Raw genomic sequence first — 18,475 nt, forward strand, 5'->3', positions numbered from 1 at the left:
TTAAAATTAGTCAGTCGAGAAAATCATAAATCTTTGCGCAAGAGAAATTTGGTTATTTCTGATGTAGTACTGGTATCCTGGCTGTAATTCACATTAGACACAGGAACGTTCGCCATCGGGTTTGTGGCAAGGAACTCTGGTATACTGTACTATCCTGTTTTTGACCAAAAGTTGTAGGTCTCGGTACAGGAGCAGTTGTACTTTCTGGAAGTGCTGAGTCTATGGGTAAGACAGAATGTACCACAGGTAGCAGACTCTTGATTCACAGTTGGAATGAAAACAGGAGCGTTGTAGTTAAGCTGTGCTGTTACTGGGGTCTGAGTCTTGTCTTGCTGGTTAGCTGGTTCTGGAAACTCGACTGGACCAGGATGATTTTTAACAAAGTTTTGTACACGTTGCAGTGGGTCTTCAGTCTCCTCAGGAAGATGGCTTACTGCCTGACTGTCGTCACATTCTAGGACACGTGCTTCGGCGTCCGCAGCAGCAGCTTCTCTTTGAATCTCGAAGGTTCAAGGTGGCCTTCAGTTCAGCCTTCTCCCGGTCAGGATGAGCAGCTTCCTGTTCAAGTTCTAATTTTCTAAGTGTGACTTGTTCTTCTAACATAGCCTCTTGCTTAAAGATCATGGCTTGTTTTTCTGCATAGGCAATTTTTACCCTGGCGGCCTCTGCTTTGGCCCGCTTTCTCCGTGCTAGACTTGACAAATCAGATCCTCTAGAGCACCCACTTTCTATAGTCCTGATGCTCTTTGATGATCTTGACTTTGTATATTGTGCTTGTGTCAGGTTGCGAAAGTGATCGTGGAGCAATGTAATTACAAGGTTCACTTTTTCTGAACGAACTTCCGTGAGAGATGTACATGCATTTAGGTCCTTGATACTTTCTAGCGTCTTCATTCCTTTCAGAAAGGCTCCATACTCATCTACCAGTCTTTGGTGCTTAGTGTAGGACTGTAGGAGTTTTTCCTGAGCCTCGAGCAACAACTGAACGTCATTAGGTGGTGTTCTTACCTCCTCTAACTGGGGTTGTATCTCTGACCAAAGGTCCTCTAGTTGCTGACAGAATTTGTCACGCCTCTCAATTTAGGCCTCCTGACCTCTTTGTGTTAGACTACGTGCATGTCTGGTCTCAGGTTGAGCCCCTGGAATTTCATCCGACTGCTTAGTGTCAAACTCTGATCTCCTGATAGTTTCAGGATTCTGTTCCCCGTCCGCCACTTTTGCGTTCTGTTCTTCCTGGTCCATTTTAAGAATTACTCGTTGATGTATGACCAACGCTTAACACTGGCGAAACGATTGTCCACCTCTGGCACAGACGCTCTGTTGCTATATGTTAGACACTGTGTTGCATACTATCGTCGTAACAGCTACGGACAGCTTTGTCGACAGGACAGGTGCAGGACACAACAGGCAGGTTGTAGCTTTTTCACTTTATTGGAGCATTCCAATAAGTTTAAACCATTGACTTTGCAGAAACAAACAAGTGTATCAGGAGCTGATGTTTATTTATTCTCTACCAATCAAAGATGGTGAAAAACTGAAAAATACAAAATAAACCAAATTTTACAATGTGATAAGTAATGTAGGCTAAATAATGTCTGAAAGTTTTGAAAATGTCCAAACAAGGCCATGGAAGTGAAGTTTTCAAGTACAGTATGAACAAGTTGTACGTGAAACAGTAGAAATTTCAGAAATATCAATATAGATCTATGAATAGTTATATAATTTCACAAGAAAACAAATCAAAATGTTATAGTTACATACGCTGTGGTTAGCCGCAAATTGTATCAGCAAACAAGTTGTCCTGTAGATATCTTATAAGGCAGTATTCCTGTATGTAGGTAACACTATACTAATCTTCAGAGAAGTTTGTTTAACCTTTTGAAGACTTCCTTTTCTGTCACAGACCAGAAAATCAAACCTGTCACAACATCTTACCAAATGGACAGCCATCAATGTTTTTGAACCATGTATCAACAAGTTTGATATCAAAGAAAACTACTCGGATCCCATAAAACAGGATACGCATTCGTCTATATTTGAGAAAACGAAGAATGACGACAAGCCAGCAATGTCTTATGAGGACAAAATGTTCCTAAAGCAAATGGACAATGAATTTGTGAGAGACGCCAGCGGAAGTTGGGTAGCACCGTTACCGTTCCGTGTACCACGCCAGTCTCTGCCAAACAACAGACGGCAAGCTCTTCAACAGGCCATGCTATTAGATGCCAGTCTGCGAAGAAACCCGGTAAAACAGGAACACTTTCTCACATTCATGAGTAAGATTTTCGACTATAACCACGCAGAGCTTGCTCCACCACTCAAAGATCACGAAGAGTGCTGGTACTTACCATTATTTGGTGTCTACCATCCTAAGAAACCTGACCAGATCAGAGGTGTGTTTGATTCCTCTGCTAAATGTAATGGAGTATTGCTTAACAGTGTTTTGTTGACTGGCCCAAATCTAACCAACGATCTTTTAGGAGTGCTTATACGTTTCCGCAAAGAAATGGTGGCAGTAACAGCTGATATCCAGCACATGTTTCACTGTTCCCTGGTAAGAGAAGACCACCGCAACTATCTGCGATTCCTGTGGCATAAAGATAATGATATCGACAATGACCTTGTTGAATACCGCATGAGAGTTCATGTGTTTGGAAATAGTACGTCATCAGCCGTTGCCACGCTCGGACTAAGGAAAACTGCTCAGGCGTCAGGAAAAGATTTCGGCAACCGGGTAACGCAATTTGTGTCAAGAAACTTCTATGTAGACGATGGCCTTACATCATGCACTACCAAAGAGGAAGCTATCAATCTCATAAAAGACACACAAAGGCACTAGCCATGTATGGGAACCTAAGGCTTCACAAAATCGCGTCAAATTCTGAGGAAGTCATGAAAGCCTTTCCAACCAACGATCTGGCATCAAACCTGAAGGACTTAGACCTAGAGGCCGACAGTAAGCCTTTACAAAATAGTCTAGGATTAAGCTGGGATGTAAATACGGACGAGTTCTTGTTTCAGTTGTCATCTGAAAATAAACCTATAACACGGAGAGGAAGACTTTCGACGGTTAACAGCATCTATGATCCGCTCGGATTCCTAGCTCCAATCATAATACATGGTAAACTTTTACTCAGAAAGCTAGTTTCAGAGACTGTTGATTGGGACCAACCCCTCTCAGACGAAACAGCCACGGAGTGGATATCTTGGAGAAACACCTTGCAGGAACTTGAAAAGCTACGCATACCGCGTACTTATGTGTCTTACCTCAGTAAAACTGTCTCCAAGGAGCTTCATGTCTTCTCTGATGCATCCGAAAAAGCCATAGCAGCTGTTTCATACCTCCGTACAACCGACATCAGTGGTATATCCAGTTTGGGTTTTGTTCTCGGGAAAGCAAAGGTTGCACCGACCGGTGGCCATACCATTCCATGTCTGGAATTATGTGCAGCTGTGTTAGCTATAGAAATTGCACAGTACATTACAGATAACCTAGATATAAGCATAGAAACAGTCAAGTACCACACAGACAGTAAAGTTGTCTTAGGCTATATCAACAATGAAACCAGGAGATTCTACACTTACGTAGCAAACAGAGTGGAGCGTATCAGAAGATACTCTGATTCTAGCCAGTGGAACTATGTGCCAACGCACCATAACCCAGCTGATTCAGCAAGTAGATCCTTTGAAGCTCATGAAATTCACAAAAGTGAATGGTTATTTGGACCAAAGAATCTTACTCTGCAACAGGCAGAAGCTTCTGAGACTATGTTTCAGCTTGTCGATCCAGACAGTGACAAGGAAGTTCGCATAAATGTGGACATAAAGAAGACATGTGCTACACTTGCTCACAATATAGGAATAGACAGATTCCTACATTTCTCTACTTAGGACTCACTTGTACGAGGAGTTGCCTTTTTAAAATGGTTCTGCCATTCACACAGGGCAGTAGAGACACCGTCTTTAACTTCAGTGGACAGTTATATCAACGCTGAAAACTTCATCATAAGGTCAGTACAATCGGAAGTTTACCGAGTGGAAATGGACTGTCTTCAGCAAAATGAACCGGTACCAAAGTGCAGTCAGATAGCAAACCTCAATCCATTCTTGGACGAACAAGGGATACTACGAGTAGGAGGCCGAATAGTCAATTCTGACTTGAGTTTGAAAGAAAAGAAACCCATAATTGTACCAGGACGTCATCATATAGCAACGCTGTTAGTCAGACACTACCATGGTAAAGTCAGACATAAGGGCAGACACTTCACTGATGGAGTAGTTAGATCCGCTGGATTCTGGATTGTTGGAGGGAAACGCTTGATTTCATCATTCATTCACAAGTGTGTGACACGTCGTAAGCTAAGAGGAAAGACGGAGTGTCAAATCATGTCTGATTTACCAGAGGATCGTCTTGAGCCATCACCTCCATTTACAAATGTAGGAGTAGATGCCTTTGGACCATGGACACTAGTTTCACGTAGAACTCGCGGTGGATATGCTAACTCCAAGCGTTGGGCTATACTTTTTTCTTGCCTATTAACTAGAGCTGTTCATATCAAGCTTATTGAAGAAATGAGCTCCTCGGCTTTTATTAACGCCGTCAGACGATTTATATCTCTAAGAGGTCAAGTGAAAATATTCTGGTCCGACCGTGGAACTAATTTTATTGGTGCAGTCGACAAGCTGAGAATAGACTCTATTAACGTCGAGGATGGCCCTTTCAGGAAATTCTTGTACAATTCAGGAACTACTTGGATCTTTGATCCACCCCATTCCTTTCACATGGGAGGAGCATGGGAAAGGATGATGGGCATCGCATCACAGGAGGATACTAGACTCCATGTTGTTAAACAATACCGGAAAAAGCCTAACACATGATGTACTAAACACGTTCCTGACAGAAGTGTCGGCGATAATTAACTCCAGGCCTCTAGTACCTGTGTCAACAGATCCAGAAAACCCATTAATCTTAACACGAACTATGTTATTAACTCAGAAGACAGATTATATCTTCACATCTGATCAATTAGGAGACTTCAATGAAAGAGACTTGCATCTTGTAGAGTGGAAACGTGTGCAAGCTTTAGCCAGTATCTTTTGGTCTCGTTGGAGAAAGGAGTATTTACCGTTATTACAGCAACGTCAGAAATGGATTGAGCATCGCCGAGATCTCGTCAAAGGAGATGTGGTCCTACTCAAGGACAAAAACTTATGTCGTACCCAATGGCCAATGGGTGTAATAATGAATTCTCTGAAAAGTTCCGACGATCATGTCCGGAAAGCTGAAGTGCGTACCATCGTCAACGGTAAACAGACCATCTACACACGCCCAATCGTGGATATGATTCTTCTTGTAGAGAACTGTCTATAATTCTGTATTTAGTGACATTGTATCCAATATTTATTATTTGATATAGTGATATCCGGTAGATATCAGACGGGTAGTGTACTGAACTACGTTCATTTAATTAGATATAATGGTTTTTAGACATACAGGAAGTTTGTTCTATGGCACAATAATAGTGACTTTTTGGTGGATCAATAGACTCGAAAGTATATTATATATTATAAATGTTATTTATACTTCTGCATTTATAGGAATGGTTAATTTTGACAAACATTTCTATACATGGTCTAGAATTGCAACTGATTTTATCTGTGGAAACCTACTGTATATTTCATTAATTTTCTTTCAACTTGGGAAAAGGAGATAATTGGTATTTTGAGTATTTTGTAAGTACCCTGTATTGTAAAGAACCACTCAACAAGCATTGAACACTGGTTCTAAACAATACAGGGTACTTACAAAATACTCAAAATACCAATTATCTCCTTTTACCAAGTTAAAAGAAAATCAATGAAATATGCAGTAGGTTTCCACAGATAACATCAGTTGCAATTCTAGACCATGTATAGAAATGTTTGTCAAAATTAACCATTCCTATAGATGCAGAAGTATAAATAACATTTATAATATATGATATACTTTCGAGTCTATTGATCCACCAAAAAGTCAGTAGTATTGTGCCATAGAACAAACTTCCTGTATGTCTAAAAACCATTATATCTAATTAAATGAACGTAGTTCAGTACACTCCCCGTCTGATATCTACCGGATATCACTATATCAAATAATAAATATTGGATACAATGTCACTAAATACAGAATTATAGACAGTTCTCTACAAGAAGAATCATATCCACGATTGGGCGTGTGTAGATGGTCTGTTTAACTAAAACAAATATTGATAAATACACTCGTGTGCGTATGCACAAACACACACACAGGTGCAAAAATTGCTACGCAGTAAGAGAGACGGTCGGGGAGGAGGTAGAGATGGTGACTGCGATAACATACTGTAACTTGTCACTGAAAGTGATGAAAATAAAAAATCAAAAGAAAAAAATGTGAAAAATATGAAATATAAAAAAAAAAAAAAAAAAAAAAAGCTAAGTTAGATTAAAATTTCCGTAGTGTAAGTTACGGTATGTTATCGCAGTCATCATCTCTACCTCCTCGCCGATCGTGTCTCCTCGTGCGTGTGTGTGTGTTTGCGCATACGCACACGAGTGTGTTTGTATCAATATTTGTTTTAGTTAATAAAGGAATTCAGATTCGCTTACATTGTTTTTTTTAGTTACATTTAACTGTCTTTCAACTCGTTAACGCTGTTAAAAATCATATGTACACAAATTTTTGTTCAATCTCTCATTTTTTTTTAATCTCTCTCTCTCTCTTTCTCTTTCTCAGAAAAAATTAATAGACGTCTCTAACACTAACAGTGAAGAAGAACGAGAGAGAGAGAGAGAGAGAGAGAGAGAGAGAGAGAGAGAGAGAGAGAGAGAGAGAGAGAGAGAGAGAGAGAGAGAGAGAGAGAGAGAGAACATGTTAACACCATGTCTACCTTCTCGCCGATCGTCCGTCTCCTCTTGGCGTAGCAAATCCTACACCTGCGTTGGCCTGTCTCTAAGGTAAAGTGGCAATAAAACACATTTTTTATTTATTATTTCTTTATAATTATCTTTTTTACATGCTTCTTTCATATTATGCAGTTATGTTATTGGTATGTGTAATTATGTGTAGCCATTTATTAAGGATTTATTATGGGTTTTTAGGCTGAGGAACGAATTAAATGGATTACCATGTATTCTTATGGGAAAATTCGTTTCTACATCCGAAGTTGGTTGTGGAACGAATTAAATTCGTATGTAGAGGTACCTCTGTATAGCCATGATAATTTTCACATTTTCAGTTTAGGAATAATGTATTGACAAAATTCTGTCGCTAATAACTAGAAAATGACACCACATACGAGAAACAGTATTCAAATTCATAATTACTAAAAGTGTTCACATTTCGGTTTTGCACATTGTTCCCACACTAACAAACCTTACATTATTTATATGGATATACTTTCGGCAGTGCTGGAAGGCAGCCATTAGATTTAAAATGCGAGGTGGCAACCCTGTCTAACTATTTAAGTGGGTAGGCAGGGGGTAATTGGGGGTGCCCAGCCACCCATATACTGTATACTCTCACAGGTGTGACCTGTGTCACTTTACTTTTGGCTGGTGGACAGCGGACGTCTCCGCTTTCTCCCTTCAAGGCTTGGTCATTTATCACTATTGCTCTACGCTCATTTTTTCTTCACTGATATGACTGTGTTTTTAACCTGACGCTCCATTACAGAGTAATATGGCAGTTTTAAGGTGTCGATATTTGTTCCCGCGAGTTTATCGGAAGAATTCCTTTGCGCTGACTACTCCTCTTGGGGGTAACCTTTCCTGTTCGCGGGTTGGGTTTTTTCTTTACCCCCGGAGGGAAGGAATTTTTAAACCTGTTTTTTTCTTGAGCGCTTATAGACAACATCGGGGTGCGAAGTCAGTGGCTGTAGCCGAGGCTGACGTCTAACCTGTCTTCGAGGTATGCCTCCCGTTCACTCTGACGTTGAATCCTGCGGACGAGGAGTCTTCTTGCAACCTGCTGATCTCGTCGTCTCCTAACAATCCACAATTTTTCTCTCTCCCTACAAGCAACGTTTCAGCCCGCGTATGCATCTTCCGCCTATTGAGGATCCCGAGACTATGGACGATCATCAACTCAGGGCTTGCTTGCCAGTCGCCGGATCGACGGATTATTTTCTTAACGATCACAAGGGCAAGATGCATCACCTTGTCTTTCTGGTCGGTCAGGATGTCGTTCGACAATCCATTGATAAGATCAGAATTTATTCTATTCAATGATCGCAGGGGCGAAATTCATCACCTTGTCTTCCTGGGCGGTCAGGATGTCGTTCACGACCATCCAATGATGCGTTCAGAATTTATTCTGTTCAAGGAACGTAGGGGCAAGACAAATCACCTTGTCTTCCTGGTCGGTCAGGATGTCGTTCGCGACAATCCGATGTTACATCCGTCAGGACGTCTTTTTTTTTTGACGATCAATGATCCCCACAGAGATCGCAACGATCATGAGATTGTAATTATCACAATCTTGACAGTCTTTTTCTTGAAGACAAACACCTTTGGGAGATTACTCTGGCAGGATTCCCGTTGGGAAAACTCAAAAACAAGACACGGCTTTTTCTCAAGCAACACTTTTATATTAACCTTCAATTTGAGATAGATCGTTGAAGGGAAAGAGTGCTGCTCTGAGGTTTGCCTCCAGGTGTGAGAAATTCTCCTTCCGAGGGAGTCTCTCTACATAAATCTTGAGAACATTCACGATCACGAGCTAGACACTCGTGATCACGAGCTAGACACTCGTGATCACGAGCGAGGCACTCACGATCGTGCTCAAACTTGCGATCGTGAGTTACGTTCTCTCGGGTGACCGCGATTGTTACACTACTCTCTACGCAACCCTTCTAGCGGGATACACAACTTCATGAGGTTTCTGCCATTCCTTCTCAGAGAATGAAATTCAGTGCTGTCTAATTGACAGCTATAACAGTTTACCTGCTATGATTTGGGTTGGCCCTGGATGGGTGACTGACGAGAATAACAGAAGTTATTGAAAATTTTTGTTCTCCCAATCTCTGTTGGCCTTTAGCCCTCGGATCTTAGTAGAAACACATTCAACCTTCATCTGCATCCGTTTTGGGGAAACGTCTTTTGTCTACACTTCATGAAACTCATTCTTATTTATGAAGTTGGCCGATGACTTTATCCGGTAACCGGAGCTCTTCCTTAGGCCGGAGTGGTAGGGAAAGAATATATTCTATCCCCATGGGAGAACCTCTTAGCTACAAGGATACTATCTTGTACAGTATCTTCCATCTTCCTTCAGGAAATGGGAAACAGTCTCTTATCTTCTTCCACGTGATTGGAACATTCGATCTCACAGGAAGACGCCGGACTCCGGGATACTGCCAAGCTTCGTCGGTCAGAAGTCTCTACTTTTAGTCTGTCCTCATGAGATGAGCTTAACCTTCAAACCTTGTCATTATTATTATTATTATTATTATTACTTGCTAGGCTACAACCCTATTTGGAAAAGCAGGATGCTATAAGCCCAGGGGCTCCATCAGGGGAAATAGCCCAGTGAGGAAAGGAAACTTAAGGAAAAATAAAATATTTCAAGAAGAGTAACATTAAATTAAATATCTCATATATAAACTATAACAACTTTAGAAAAACCAAAGGAAGAGAAATAGGATTGAACAGTGTGCCCGAGTGTACCATCAAGCAAGGGAAATCTAGCCCAAGACAGTGTAAGACCATGGTACAGAGGCTATGGCACTACCCAAGACGAGACAGAGAACAATGGTTTAATTTTGGAGTGTCCTTCTCGTAGAAGGGCTGTGCAACATAGCTAAAGAGTCTCTTCTACCCTTACCAAGAGAAAAGTGGCCACTGAACAATTACAGTGCAGTAGTCATGCGAGGGAAGGTTTTACGATCAGTCCTTTAGCTAGAGAGTTATGGGGTCCTTTGACTGGCCAGAAAGAAGTACATTGGATCCTTCTCTCTGGTTACGGTTCACTTTCCTTTTGCCTACACATACACCGAATAGTCTGGCCTATTCTTTACAGATTCTCCTCTGTCCTCATACACCTGACAACACTAAGATTTCCAAACAATTCTTCGTCACCCAAAGGGTTAACTACTGCACTGTAATTGTTCCGTGGCTACTTTCCTCTTGGTAAGGGTAGAAGAGAGACTTTAGCCGTGGTAAACAGCTCTTCGAGGAGGACACTCCAAAATCAAACCATTGTTCTCTAGTCTTGGGTAGTGCCATAGCCTCTGTACCGTGGTCTTCCACTGTCCTGGTGTAGAGTTCTCTTACTTGGGGATACACTTGGGCACGCTATTGTTTATTTCTCTTCCTCTTGTTTTATTAAAGTTTTTATAGGAAGTATTTTTAGATGTTGTCACTGTTCTTAAGATATTTTATTCTTCCTCGTTTCCTTTCCTCACTGGGCTATTTTACCTGTTGGAGCCCCTGGGCTTATAGCATCCTGCTTTTCCAACTAGGGTTGCAGCTTAGCAAATAATAATAATAATAATAATAATAATAGGACTGGCCCTCGTCTTGAAGACCTCGACCTACTGACTGATTTTAAAGTCTCGAACTCCTGCGAGACATTTCCTTCCGTTTACCTCGATCTATAATTAGAGTAATCGAAGGAATGACACGGATATCCGTAGACTGTGTCATCACCCTGTAGAAATTTCCACAGGTGCGACAAGACTGCATTAGTCCCCGTCGAATGCGACCTCGGAAGGACTAGCCTGTCTCCAGGTCCTTCGGCACTAAGGATCGTCCTTCCCTTGGTTCTCTACAAGAACTGAGCAATTAATGGTCCCAGTTAAAAGACTGCCTGATGAAAATCTCTCCCAAGGAGTAGATCTTCTCGTTCTTCTGGATTTGATGCTTCCTATAGAGGCATCAAAGGAAGAGGGGGGAGGCCACATACAGGACCACATGTCCTTAGGACTATGATTAAAGCACGAATGATAGCGTCTCTTAATTAGTAGGCACCATCTTCCCTCGGGAAAGTGCCGGGGAAAATGACCGTGATTCGTCAGTTTCCCGTTCACGGGAAAAAATTTCCTGCTCCTACGTGGTCTCCCCTTCGGGGTATCCTGTCCATGGGTTTGGATTTTATAGAATCCACCCCTTCTGCAGGAGTCTTCCTCCTACAGCCTCTGCTTTAGAGGTCTTCCTTCGGGAATTGGAATGAATATCAATGACAGGCATTAATCTTCTTTTTGCAGGAGGACTGCTGTCTCCTGTTGGATTCCCTTTTACAAGCAATTTTCTCCGAGAAAGAAATAGATGGCTTCTTCCCACTTCCGTGCAGACTTATAGTCGGACTCGAGGGTGATATTCTAGTCATGCACTTAAAATTGCCAACGAAGAGAATCAAGCTCTTAGGCTTAGGCAACGGAAGACCTTTGCTCGCCCATCGAGCATTTCCTCCAATCGTTGCTCTTCTTAGAGTTTGAACAAATTTATCCGTTGTGGGGTAATACAGCCTTCTACAGGACAGGTGGCTTCCTTCGGTCCCAGGCTTCCTCCCTCAATGACCTAGGACACCTAAACTGCAGATCTTCCCCTGATCCCAAAGATAGGTCTCCCAGTGTCGCACTCGACCAAAAGAGAGTTGTACCCTATGAGCCTCCCTCAATGTCTCGCTCCCGGCGAGAAACCAAATAACATCCAATTTTGTTCTGGGCAGCTAGAATCTCCGGTTCAAGCCCTCCAATTGGGAACCTGCTGCTTTGTAATCAAGGCTGTATCACAGGTAATTACTTGAGGACATACCTCGAGGAGGGCAATTACCTAGCCCCAAGGGTACAGCACGTTTCACTGACCCTGAATGGCCCAAATGAGTGTATTAGACTCCCATTACTGACTGGGACCCACTGGGTCATGTACTCGTTGTTTCCTCTTTTTCATGCCAGTGATTATATTAAGGCCATACCTCAGGAAAACAATGAAAGAGCTCACTCCTTAGGTTCAGCACGCTTCGCTAACCCTAGGAAGGTCAAATTAGGTTGTAAGGATCTCGTTTGTGACGGGGACACTGGTCCTATACCAGTCATGGAATCCCTCTCCTCCTCCTCATAGAGATGACCCAGAGCTCAATGTTTTAGGACAGAATCCATCCATAATGTTTTCAAGCAGCTTCTTTGCGACATAAACCGTACCATTGGTAGGGTGGAAACATGTCTAATCTTCACCTCACCCTACCTACAGGACGTGACCCACAGAAGACACGATACGGTTTCTCTATTGCTCCTGAGGTAGTGACACAAGTGGTTTAATAATACCTCGGGCTCTTTGTTGGACAAGTAGCAGAAGGTTGAAGGCATTGGCTACCCTGGGCAAGACTGGGATGAATGAAGGTATGCCTGGCTCTTTACTTTCATCATCTTCCCCTCCTTTGGGGAACAGCATTAGTGTGGGAACTAATGACAAATTTGGAGATAATTTTTATTATTCCCTAACTAATACAAATCTGTAGTTATTTATATAAAATGGCCCGCCATCACCTATCCCTCAGTAAGTCCTGCCTGCAATCAAAATGTGACGTAGCTTACAGCTGTGAGAGTATATATGGGCGGCTGGGTAACCGCCCGCCACCCCTTGCCTACCCACTCAAGTGGTTAAACAGGGTTGCCACCTTGCATTTGAAATCTAATGGCTGCCTTCCAGCTCTGCCAAAAGTATATCCACATAAATTTTAACTACAGATGTGTATTAGTTAGGGAAAAATACAAATTATCTTCATATTTGTTGAGTGAAACAAAATTACAAAGTTGTACTGAAGCTCAAACCTTTGGGAATAAAAAATAAAAATTGTCTTTACATTTGTTTAATTCTACAAAAATAATAAAAAGTAAAATTTCTGTAAAGCTGTATTTAACCAAATACTGTGAACAATTTATTTACTTTACCTGTATATCAGTAATAACAATAACAAGTTTAAGAACAAAGGAGGATATGACACTGGATATAAAATATATCTTTGAGTCACTTAAAAGCTTTTATTCTCTCAATGTCTTTAATTTGTACTCATAGTACAGCACAAATAATTTTGAAGTTTCATGTCACTGAAATATTGTTATACTGAACAGGGAATTGCATAATTCTTTAATACATCATGTTATTTTCTGAAGAACAACTTTCACTCGTAATAAAAGCAGGGCAAATTTCACTATAAATTGCTGGATAAGAAAATTCTATGTATTCGTTTTCTTGATTAAAAGTTTGTAACTCAATGATATAGTTCAAGATCTTATAAATGCCTGACAAGCTGCACTACTAGGTAAAATTTTAGAATTTACATTTGTGACATTTGACATCTACAAGGCTCTCGAGATTTTCCAAATCACTGCTTGGGAGACAAATAAAATAAAACATCAGCAGAATAATTCTGATAATCACAATAATCTGTACAACGATTGGTTCACTGACAATAGCAGTATTCTCTATCTGAAGAAAGATTGAATGTCTACGTATAATTTGCCTCCAAAATTATCTTCAGGCTGTATATACAAAATCAGTGGTCAGCTTATGATTACAAGGGCTTGAAATAGGCAAAACAACTGCTCAAGTAACAGTTGCCGTACATGTACAGTAGTTGCAATATGAAACTTTCAGAATGATTATTTAGCTGAGACAATAAAAAATCTGCAGAATGGTTTTCTAAACTGACAGTCACATGGACACTACAATAACCCCTAAACTGATGTCTTAATATGAACTCTATTGATACTCCACATCTGGTAATCACAAAAATGAGATCTGCAAGAAGACTAATATTGACAAAAACATTAAGAATTAATGTGTACTTATGGAGTTGCTTATTGTTTCATAGTTTTACTGTAATTAGGGCACATTATGTATGTTACATTTTCAGGAAATCAATACAAAACTCCAATTTATGACCTTAATCATTGCACAAGAAAAATCTATAATGTTGCCTTTTAAAAATCCAAACGGCTATACAGTATTACAGCTTCAAAATACTGCTCCTAAAAATCTTGGAATTTACATATTTTCAGTGACCACAAAGTGTCCCAATTTTTTTTCATTAAATTGTAACAAAATTGCATTTTGCATTATTATTTGCTTAATTTATACCAATATCTATGCCAGACTACATATTTTAAAAGCTTCTATAACTATGTCATTACTTTTCCAAGTCACTGGCTCAAAATAGTAACTTGCTGCCCTGTCTAATATTTTCAGGTTTCAAATCTCTAATTCAAATTTTAAATATTTAGCCTACAGTTATGTTGAAGCAGTTATACACAGCATGTATTTTTTTTCTCTTTATAAAATCTAAAACAAAATTGCTCATTCTTTCGCTTATTCTTTCAGTGGCTCACCAAATACTGTATTCCTAAACTTACATTTTGTGCTCTACACATGCGGCTAAAAAGGATAATTCCAAATATTTCTAATCACTTTTATGTCCTTAACAATCCTTATATTTTTCAAGCAATATATATTGTATCCCAGACAAGATTTGCTCTCATTCATTTATGATCATTAATATGATCACTGCATAGAACTGTTTCCATTATAGATCTTAGCAGTTCAACTTGGATTCATTCACATAATTGAATGAGAATGCCATTTTCACAATATTGTTACAATATTTATTTAGAACAAAATTAATGTTTTCCAGAGAAAATTTTTTCCCCTTTAATATGACCTTCGTTCAACAACTATATCCAAAACTGCTGCACAGTACTTGGTTTGAAAGGATTAACTCATAACATGCAAACAGATACTGTACTGTACATGTCTTCCGTTTCAAAAAGTGAGTACAATTCACTTAGTACTGTATTCCTTGTTCTAGGAAATACAGCTACATTTCCCTTAATAAAATTACTATACACCCATATATAAAAATTGTATAAGTGTTGTACCCATTTGCCTAAATACAAAATTCCACTTGTCAAAATATGAGACCTTCAAGAGTTTAAGTACTAATGTATGTACATATTTGTAACACTCTTATAAGCACCTTACCATGTCTTCTTTTGAAAGTTAAAGAGGCCATGATACAAATGGTTACTAAATATATCCACAATTTTTTAATTTATTAAAAACAATTATCCTTCTTATTCCAACTGTGGATCGTGTTCTCCCTCTGGCGTTTCCTCCTCTTCTGGTCTAGTCCATTTGATCAGTGTCTCAGGTGACCGGAACAGGAATACTAGTTTTGCAAACAGGTCTTCTTCTAGCTCCAGTTCATTGCTTTCGCGTACCAAATATATATCCAGGCAAAGCTAGAGAGTAAAAATGTAGAGTAATTAAATGCAAATCATCCTTTAGTATTTTTAACCTTAAGAAATATCTTGATTTTTGTAATGTACAAGGACTATATTAAATACAAATTAAAAAAAAAATTTGATAGGGTATTAGAGAAACCATTGATAAATTATGCACCCTTGATGACCCTCCTAGCAAATTTATTTCCTTATATAACAAAATTTTTTTGTATCTTAGCCCTAAGTTAAAAGACAAAGATCAGCCATAATAGAAAAGACAAAAGAAACATAGAATCATATTCATTATTACGTATTTTATGAACATCTCCTGATGTTCATACTGCATTGTTCCCTAAGCCAACTCAACAAAGATGTTACCTCAAAAAAACTATAGTCTATTTTTTATAGCGGTGCATATTTGCACTCGACTCACGGGGGTTCCCTTTTAGCTCGGATTACCAAGTAATGTGAATCGAAACTTATTCATTAACCTATATTTCTCCATCATATATATGTTTTGTCAATAAACAATGTGAAAGAATAAATATATTATAAAGAATCGTCTTGGTAAGTCTAAATTTAATAACACAATCCGCCGAAGTCAACGACAGCAGCTTGTTTTCGGATGCACGCTTTGTAAATTTGTAATTTTTCACGTATTATAACACAAATTGGGATAGATTACACTCAGCATAAATTAAACATGTTATTATAAACTTTCTTTGAATACCAGAACTTACCAAAAACATGGAATTAATAAAACCCGATATTTGTGAAAACTTATGGGGAGGTGAAAGAACAGCCTGTAGCGGCCTGGCGGAAAAACGATCCCTTCTGACTCGTAGACGCAGTTTGTTTTTTTCTTTCGTAATATAGTTCGGCCTATTCCTTTCAGTTTAGATAGTCTTACATTGTTTCTCTTCGTATTATTTTGCTTAGTATTTTCCCACATTCCTGTTCCTCACCGAATATCTATCTATTTTCCCCGATATCCCTTCTTTCATATATGGGATATCCGCACTACGATTCCTTATTTCTTATCCTCTGTCGAAAGTGATGGCTTGAAGGGAAGCGCGTGCTAGTCTCATTAAAATAATGTAGAGGGGGGAATAAAAAAATACTATGCTTAATATCAGGTTTACAGAATAGGTTATACTTGCTACACAGCATAACATTTATGTTGTTATTATTATTTACATACTTACTGACGTAAGGTGCAAAACATAAGGAATCGTAGTGCAGATATCACATAGGCCTATATGAAAGAAGGGATATCAGGGAAAATAGATAGATATTTGGTGAGGAACAGGAATGTGGGAATATACTAAGCAAAATAATACGAAGAGAAACAATGTAAGACTATTTAAACTGAAAGGAATAGGCCGAACTATATTACGAAAGAAAAAAACAAACTGCGTCTACGAGTCAGAAGGGATCGTTTTTCCGCCAGGCCGCTACAGGCTGTTCTTTCACCTCCCCATAAGTTTTCACAAATATCGAGTTTTATTAATTCCATGTTTTTGGTAAGTTCTGGTATTCAAAGAAAGTTTATAAAAAAATTTTAATTTATGCTGAGCGTAATCTATCCCAATTTGTGTTAAAATATGTGAAAAATTACAAATTTACAAAGCGTGCATCAGAAAACAAGCTGCTGTCGTTGACTTCGGCGGATTGTGTTATTAAATTTAGACTTACCAAGACGATTCTTTATAATATATTTATTCTTTCACATTGTTTATTGACAAAACATATATATGATGGAGAAATATAGGTTAATGAATAAGTTTCGATTCACATTACTTGGTAATCATTCGAGAACAATGAAGGTGTTCGGACAAAAATACTTCCGACCAATCAGGTATCAGGAACCTTTCCGAGCTAAAAGGGCTCCCCCGTGAGTCAAGTGCAAATATGCACCGCTATAAAAAATAGAGTATAAATATTTCCTGTTCTGGAAGGTGTGGTGTGGCAAGGCAACATCTAGTGACTAATGGCAACAGGGTACTCTTAAACAGTCTCTGACATCATTTTAAATTGTTGGTGGTTCATGCTATTTCCAAAATTTTGGAACCTTAGATTTTCTAACATCCTTTATCGAACGCCAGTTTTCAAGTTAAAGTAACCCAGAACTGAAGTTGTCTACCAGTATTAGATTACAATGAACTGAGGCTAATTGAAATCATCTCTGCAACAATCTGAGTGCATCCTTTATCGTTTTAATTAATATTTTTGTATGTCACAAAGAGTAGAGCACTTGTCTTTGTTGGAGGAAGCTTCTTCTTCTTCTTATTATTATTATTATTATTATTATTATTATTATGAAAACGATATGCGGGGGTAACCGGGGAACGTGTATGAAAGTATACTAAAGCCACTAGGCTAGTAGCCCAGTGGCTGCGAGAATCGACTACAGTACCCAAATCACCGAAACTCTCTCGTATACTATCTTTAGAAGAGGAAATTATTATGCAATCAATATATCTTACATGTATAAATTGCCTAAAAAGCTTCATTTAATTTTATAAGACTAGGAATGTATTATATCATGCATGAAAGTAAACTGAAATGCCTAGGCTAGGAAGCCTAGCGTAAGCAAGGTTCGGTTAGCTAAATCGCCAAAAGTATTACGAATACTATCGGCATGATATAAATAACTCCTAGCAATGAAGACTAAATGGCTATCATTATTTTATGCTATTTATACCGGGTAAGTCGTTCTGGCTAACTAAATAACTCATGTGTTACGAACGACAGCGCCCACGACGCCTCCGGTTCAGTCAACAGCTCTTCCATAAGTTAATTTAATTTTAAATAATTTCACAAAGAGGCAAGAGCTAACATTTATACAATAACGAGAGAGCAACTGGGAAAATCACCGAGCGAGATCGCTACAGAAAAAGGAATAAACATGGCGGCGATGATGGCGCCATCTAGGTACTCAAATAGTAACAGAGGAAGGGTACCTTATTAACGGCTCCCCTTTTATTTTTGCCACTTTCCCCCTCGAAACGTAAACGCTATTCGGGGTGAAGATTGCTATGTGGCGTGTCAAGAATACGTCCTCTGATATTATCCGATATCCTTAAAGGGAAACTTTAGGGATATTCGCGCCAGGAGTTAGAATTTTGGAGACCTTAAGAAGCTACTTAAAGTTACCTTCCATCAGGACGACATGGCTATCTCACCCCAAAATAGATTTTTCGCTTCGTTCAAAATCCGCTTATTATTATTATTACAAGCTA

The 18,475-nt window shown here is 39.2% G+C and overlaps 4 protein-coding genes across 5 annotated transcripts in view; 3 read left to right on the forward strand and 1 right to left on the reverse strand.

Annotated features, from left to right (window-relative positions):
* Positions 1 to 1,327: 1,327 nt before the first annotated feature.
* LOC137623662 (uncharacterized) lies at positions 1,328 to 2,839 on the forward strand. The gene is made up of 2 exons (XM_068354493.1): positions 1,328 to 1,411; positions 1,904 to 2,839. The coding sequence occupies exons 1-2, from the start codon at positions 1,328 to 1,330 to the stop codon at positions 2,837 to 2,839; spliced, it is 1,020 nt and encodes a 339-aa protein (XP_068210594.1).
* A 2-nt stretch (positions 2,840 to 2,841) lies between these two features.
* Positions 2,842 to 3,891, forward strand: LOC137623663 (uncharacterized). Its single transcript, XM_068354495.1, has one exon. The coding sequence runs from the start codon at positions 2,842 to 2,844 to the stop codon at positions 3,889 to 3,891; it is 1,050 nt and encodes a 349-aa protein (XP_068210596.1).
* A 150-nt stretch (positions 3,892 to 4,041) lies between these two features.
* LOC137623664 (uncharacterized) lies at positions 4,042 to 4,878 on the forward strand. The gene has a single exon (XM_068354496.1). The coding sequence runs from the start codon at positions 4,042 to 4,044 to the stop codon at positions 4,876 to 4,878; it is 837 nt and encodes a 278-aa protein (XP_068210597.1).
* Positions 4,879 to 12,818: 7,940 nt separating this feature from the next.
* Positions 12,819 to 18,475, reverse strand: part of LOC137623360 (piezo-type mechanosensitive ion channel component 1-like) — a 178,092-nt gene continuing 172,435 nt past the window's right edge. For both annotated transcript variants that reach the window (XM_068354192.1, XM_068354191.1), the window contains one exon: positions 12,819 to 15,251. In XM_068354192.1, the coding sequence (XP_068210293.1) occupies positions 15,084 to 15,251 (168 nt within the window). In that variant the 3' untranslated portion in view covers positions 12,819 to 15,083. The remainder of the gene's footprint in view (positions 15,252 to 18,475) is intronic.

Source organism: Palaemon carinicauda, chromosome 30 (assembly GCF_036898095.1).
Source record: "Palaemon carinicauda isolate YSFRI2023 chromosome 30, ASM3689809v2, whole genome shotgun sequence".
NCBI lineage: Eukaryota > Metazoa > Arthropoda > Malacostraca > Decapoda > Palaemonidae > Palaemon > Palaemon carinicauda.

What these genes read in the sequence shown, in the direction of transcription:
- LOC137623662 (XM_068354493.1), top strand. Translation starts at nt 1,328, where the DNA reads ATGTTAGACACTGTGTTGCATACTATCGTCGTAACAGCTACGGACAGC. An exon ending in GTGCAGGACACAACAGGCAG is followed by an intron (nt 1,412 to 1,903) that starts GTTGTAGCTTTT and finishes TTTCTGTCACAG; the next exon opens with ACCAGAAAATCAAACCTGTC.
- LOC137623663 (XM_068354495.1), top strand. Translation starts at nt 2,842, where the DNA reads ATGTATGGGAACCTAAGGCTTCACAAAATCGCGTCAAATTCTGAGGAA.
- LOC137623664 (XM_068354496.1), top strand. Translation starts at nt 4,042, where the DNA reads ATGGACTGTCTTCAGCAAAATGAACCGGTACCAAAGTGCAGTCAGATA.